At 42.1% G+C, this 6,599-nt stretch overlaps 1 protein-coding gene across 3 annotated transcripts in view; it reads left to right on the forward strand.

Annotated features, from left to right (window-relative positions):
- The window catches only part of LOC130914766 (cytochrome b5 reductase 4), a 50,045-nt gene extending 44,598 nt beyond the window's left edge, over window positions 1-5,447 (forward strand). For all 3 annotated transcript variants that reach the window (XM_057834256.1, XM_057834258.1, XM_057834257.1), the window contains exon 16: window positions 4,683-5,447. In XM_057834256.1, coding sequence (XP_057690239.1) covers window positions 4,683-4,737 — 55 coding nt within the window. In that variant the 3' untranslated portion in view covers window positions 4,738-5,447. The remainder of the gene's footprint in view (window positions 1-4,682) is intronic.
- Window positions 5,448-6,599: the final 1,152 nt, after the last annotated feature.

The raw sequence follows: 6,599 nt of genomic DNA on the forward strand, positions 1-6,599 counted from the left end.
GTCTTGTCGCATAAACAGTACCTCATTGGACCCTACAGTGTCCTTTTTTCTTTATTAATATGAGACGTTTTCTGTCCTTACTAAATGTGAAGTGTTTCAGCTTGACAGACATCAAACAAGGCAATTCTGCTTTTTGAAGCTTTTGACTTCCTTTTTGGAAAGCTGTAACACACATATGCACACTTAATAAAATAAGTGATGTTCAAACGTCCTTCTAGTCTGATCAATAGGCTAATTAAAACTACTAAATTTACATAACTTGCCTAACAAAAGTCTGCTAGCTTAAATGCTACAATTCTCATAGCAAATCGCTCACACATAACTCCACAAACTGTAGCTGTGAACTTAATTACAAATGCATACAAAAACATATATCAGCTGATACAACTTACAGCCTTATGTGCGCCAAACCAGAGCGCAGCTGTCCTTTATCAGGGTACCCGCAGGTTATTAAAAGTATTAAAAAGGCATTGAATTTAGTTTTCCATTATTAAAGGTATTAAAAGTATTAAAGTAGCTGTCGTAAGTCTGGAATTTTTTCACTGTGGTTTTAATTTTCAAGAACATCTCAGTCCAACCTAAATTATATCCGTGACGAAGTTTTTTTTTTTTTTTTTTTTTAATCCATAACGAAGATGACGCGTAGAATTTTTACGATGCACTGCACCTCGTGCGTGCGCGCCGTTAGCATCAACATCATAACAGCAGGCAATCGCACAGTACCAGGCCCGGAGTGGCTGATCGGGAGAACCGGGACAGTTCCCGGTGCGCTGGCCTGACTTTTGGGCCGGTCGTAATACACATTTTTAACGAAGCTTTCAGTTAAAATATTTACTAACGGCATCACGCAACCCCGTTTTGCGCGATAAATTGTGGCCCTTCTAGCATTCCGTAGTTTGAAATTCGATACCCCGCAACAGGCTTCCTCTCATCATCCAATGCCGCCTAGTGACGGGATCTGTCATTCACATGAGTAAACGTATCCATTCCGGATCGTTCAGTAAAAAGATTCGTTCAAACGAATCGTTCAACGAATCGTTCGCCCCCCTCATCTCCCTCCCCGCCCAAATGAATCGTTCGGTTAGTGAACGGGAAGTGACGTTGCCGAACGAATCACCAAAGACCGCTTCGCAGTATAACTGAACGGGAAGTGACATTGCTTGGTCCCTCCCTCTCTTGCACATTGACCACTCGTCGTAGTTTCAGAAATGAGTGACAGGCGATATCATTCTGCTTTCACAGACAGCCTCGTCTCCCCCCCCCCCCGCTGCTGCAAAAGCGAGGGAGAACTTCCGCGTCGTCTGTCCTAGTTCTATGGGCTCAAAGTCATGGCTCGTGCTTTCATTTCGATTTAGGACACGGTTAAACATTTTCCTTTTGAGGGGGAAGTGGGGGTTTTGGGGTGGGCCAGTATATTACAAATAAATTATTGAAAAATCATACAATGTGAGTTCTGGATTTTTTATTTAGATTATGTCTCTATAATCTAAACTTGCAAAATCACAAAGAGTGCGGATACTTCTGCTGCTCACTGTAATAGGCAACAGGGTAATCACAACCTATCTTGGGTGCAGCACGTTACTGTAATAAAAATACTTTTTTCAGCAATGAATAGTGTAATATTACAGTTTTACAAGCTAGTTATTTGCATTACATTGCTAGTGTGGGGTTTAAGGACCTCAGTCACCGTGACGGAATTCCATCAAAATGTCGGCAGCTTTCCCTCTGTGTCTGAATCTGCATCCGGTAGTGTAGGTGTAAACAAATTGCCATTGCCTGCCATTTTAATTGCTAATTGGCATTATAAAAACTTATGTAAATATTTCTTATTTTAAAAAAAAAGAAAAAAAAAGTGAATCTCAATAAGGCTGTTCTGCCAAAGGTTTTAAATAAACAATAAATACAGCAACTTTCGATCAATACATTTACATGTCACACTAAATAAAGTGCCAATGTAAGCTCCATCCAGTTCTGTCCAAACCAATCCTCTTTTGGTTTAGGCCCCACACCCTTCGAATACATATCGGGATACAGATAATTTAGATAGTTGAACAGATACATATAGTGATACTCATCCCTTATATTTACAATGTGATTGGGCTGAAGACTTTATGAGCTGGCATAAGGCAGGGGTTTTCAACCCAGTCCTCAAGGCACACTGTGGGTCCTGGTTTTTGTTCCAGCCGATCCAGCAGAGACAGTTGAACCAATGAGGCTTCTGCTAAAACAAGCCACACCTGACTGCAATCAACTGATTGCACTTGTAAAACACCAGATTGGGGAAAAAGTGTTGTCATCTTGTTTGGTAAGAATGAAATCCTGCACCCACAGTGTGCCTTAGTGGAATAGGTTGGGGACCCCTGGCATAAGGTACAGCACGCCGTTGGCTCCCAATGTCTTTACCTGAGCATCGAGGTTGCCTCGTGTGCGCCAGGCTTAAAACAGAAATGGATGTTATTGGGTGCACTCGGGCGGGGGGGTCCCGGTGCCGGGATTGGCGATGGGGCGGCGTAGGGTCGGTCGCCAATGGGCTAACACTCACAAGGCATTCACACGATTACTGGGTTCTAGATCACAGAGATGATTTGTGTACACTCTACCCCTTCCTATCACTTAGCTTATAGACTCCCCCAACCTTCTTCCTCCTCTTTCCCTGGTCAACAGGCCCCCCACATGGTGTCAACCGGAAATACATTTAGCTGACGATAGACCAACATATAGTAGTTAGTGTAGTTAGGCGTTCAATGTATTTCTTGTTGTTGTTTGGGTTTCTTCTTTTTCTTCTCTTGTGTTTCTTTTCTTCTGTTCCCCCATAACCCCTTCCTGTTCGCTGTTTTGTCTAATAAATGAGGTATGTTGAATGATCACAAAGGGAGTATGTCAGACTCTCAATGTGAAACATTAAAACTGTTCAGACTACCCGGGGACTTAGACTTCCATTCTCCGTGTCAAACAGCTGAACAGGACAGGTTAAAAAAAAAAAAAAAACACAGAAATGATTTATTTGTCGTGCGGTAGGCCTGTCACGATAACAAATTTTAGTATGCGATAATTATTTTAATAAATTATTGCGATATGCGATATTATTGCGCCCCTCCCCCCAATTTTTTTAACCAATTTACAATAACACAGTGAAAATACAGTATATATTAATAGATCAAGTACACCCATTTAAACACAATAAATATTTACTCTTAAATTCAAAAATACTTTTTAAGAAATCACAACTAAAAACAATAGACCATGCCTCTTAAGTAAAAAACAACAATATTGATACCGCACAGAAACACAGAATAAATAAAATGTGTTTAAAGAAAATACATTTTAAAAATTGCACTTAATAACTTAAGCATTTAGGCAAATGAACTTTTCCCGTCATAGCTTCTGCAATGGTGTTCCACCATTCCTCCAAGTCATGGTTCGGTACGATTTTTGATACGGGGGACACGACTTTCGATCCACTTCAATACATTTAATGCTCTGAAAAAAAATATATATATTTTTTGTTTCGTTTTTGTTGTTGTTGTTTTTGTTTTTTTGTTTTTTTTGCTAACGAGCAAAAATTAAATTGCTATCATATCAACATGCATTTTAGTGCATAATATTTATGTGCTTACTTCTTACTGATCTGAAAAAAATGTGTATAAAAGTGCTGAGAACAATCTTTACTGTTTGTAAAGTGAGGCAGGGCACGCTGTTGATTGCTACAGCTCTCTTAGCAGCTAGGTTTACTACATGAGCAAGACATCCTATTTGTGGTCCGAATCCATCTGTGTCATGTACTGAATTAACAATATTTGCAACATTATCTATAGTCACTGGTATGGATTGATTTGGTCTTCTTAACTTCCATTCAGTCATGACAGTTTAGAATTCATCGATGTAGTATATGGATTACATGTCCCATAATCACTCTGGGCTGACGTAGCTAATGGCATGGGACGTAGCACATCTAGTTTGCCATCTCATGATATCTAGAGTGTGCGCGCATTAAAAAAGTTAGCAAGCGCCGCTGAAGTCACGTCTGCTCATTACTACACAACACCAGCATATGACAATCGACTTTCATAAACAGGATGAGTTTGAAGCAGCTGTTCGTTGTCAAAGTGAGGTTGTTCGTACCAGCCAAGTCGGTAACAATGTTTTGGCGGACTTCGTTGTAAATATCTGGCGTTGTGCCGAAAAATAGCCGCCCCGCGTGAAATGTCACTCCTGACGGGAGCGCCCTTACGTTAACAACACTGGCGCCCCATAGATGGTCCACAGTCACTCCGGAGCGCTGACGCGGCCGGTATACGTTGAACAATAGGATATAATGGGAACGATTGGCTCCAGCGCTAGTTTTTGTCGGACCTGGAACGAAGATGCATTTTGCGCAGTTGGTATCGAGGAATCCGAACTTTTAACAGCACTTCTGCTGCACGCACGTGCACGCAAGGTGATAGATCGCTGCGGAAAAATTACCGCCTTCATTTTTATTTATCGCGTGATAAATGGAATTATTTCATATTGCGACAGGCTTATCGTGCGGCTCAGTACCAAGTACCAGTGTGCAGACCAGTGGTTGGTACCCCTGATCTAATTCACATTGCTTGTAGCCAGATTTAATTATATTGTGTATATAGTCAAACTGGACTACTGTACAGCAGAGTGACAGGATTGATTTTTTTTCTCTTTCTCAGGTTGGTGAAGCAACAGGGCTTCATTGAAGAAGAATTCCACGCTTTCCACGGCTGATGTGCTCTGCTGCAAACATGCAAAGACTGTGTGTGCCTTTGATTGGCAATCAGACTTCAATGTAGTTAATGCCATTCTGTTACAGTATGTGTGAGGATAGAACATTCTATGCACCAAGGGCATGACAATATACTACTAGCCGTTTTAAGAGTGGCCAACTCTATGTTGTCAGCTGTATTAAAGGGACTGTACGGGATTTTTAGAGTTAATCTAAAATACTTTTCTACTCCGAGCATGCGCCACAAATGCCCTGATGAATACACAGAGCCCTGACATTTTGAGACTGCCCCAAAAAGCTCTTTTTCTTACCTTCAATAGAGAGGGTTTGGGTTGACCACGCTGGCGTTCCCACGGCAGCAGCGCTGTTTCACCTTGACTCGGCCTAGTTTACGCTTGGCAAAAACACTGTTCTAACCCACTTATGAGTTACTACAAACTTTTTAACGTTTCTGGTGCTGATTTGATGGGCCAAACGTTCACTGATCTTTGTTCATGCTTGTACAAGCTTGCGCGCCATGCACGAGCTGCAGTTAGATTTTAATTGCAGTCAGGAGTAAAAAGTGACAAACTCTGTATAGTCCCTTTTGTTTTTTAAACCTGTAGAATACTGTTCGATGTACAATATGCACTGAATCCACACCACTAAAGAAAACTTATTTAACAATGTTTTGTTTATATCTTGTTCCTTTTGATTTCCTTTTCTAAGACTATAAAATTGATTAATCCACAGTGTACTGTTCTCTCTATGTGTTAGGCTTCCAAGCGTTAACATGGATAAACAGCAAGCCAAACTCCTTTTCAAGAGCCAGGAAGTGAGCGTCCAAGCTCCTTTTATTGACCTCTTTCAGACCAGAAAATCACGCTGACAACATTGAATCGGAGTTTGGCTTGCTGTTTATCCATGTTAACGCTTGGAAGCCTAACACTTAGTACAGTGAAAAGTCATTGCTTTCTGAGGGGGTTTTCAGGTAGGATTGCATTGGATTAACAAACCACTGAGTCATACCCAGTTCGGAACTCGCTCCAACTAAGTTGGTTCCTCTATCAGATCTCAACTGTTTAGCTGGTCCTCTCAGTGCAAGAAATCTCCTGAGAGCGTTGATGCTACTACTTGTGTCCAAAGTCTCTATGACCTCCAGATGCACAGCTCTAGTACTCATGCACGTAAAGAGAATGGCCCACCGCTTGTCTTGAGCTGCTCCTCCTCTTGTACGTCGGGTGACCACATGCCAAGGTCCAAAGACATCCAAGCCCACATAGGTGAATGGTGGGGATGAGCTCAACCGTTCAGGAGGGAGATCTGCCATTTTTTGAGTCTCAATCTTTCCTCTCAATTTACGGCATGTTACACAATGTTGGAAGGACAGAACTTATCAGCCTCTTGCCAGCAACAATCCATAGCCCAGCGGCCCTGACTGCTTCTTCCGACAACTGACGCCCTTGATGTCCTACCTTTGAGTGGTAATGGCTGACCAGCAGTCGTGCAACATGACTCTGTTTTGGGACAATGATTGGGTGTTTCATTTCAGACTCCAATGATGCATGTCTCAACCGTCCTCCAGTCCGCAGGAGACCGTCTTGCACGAAGGGATCCTGGTTCAAGATTGTGATGGATTTGGAGATTGCTTTGTTCTCGCGCAGTGCAGCATACTCTTCTGGGTAAGCATCCCTTTGAACAGACTTGAGGATGACACGTTTTGCATCTTCCAACTCCTCTGGGTTGCGAGGCTTCTCACATCCGTGCCATCCCTTACATGCATCTCTTGAGTTTGACGACCTTGAGCGAATCTGGTGAATCAAAAAGGCTACTCCACGTAGCAGGGACTCCCAAGTGGAGAAGCGTTGGAATATTTCAGAGTTTA

Source organism: Corythoichthys intestinalis, chromosome 4 (genome assembly GCF_030265065.1).
Source record: "Corythoichthys intestinalis isolate RoL2023-P3 chromosome 4, ASM3026506v1, whole genome shotgun sequence".
NCBI lineage: Eukaryota > Metazoa > Chordata > Actinopteri > Syngnathiformes > Syngnathidae > Corythoichthys > Corythoichthys intestinalis.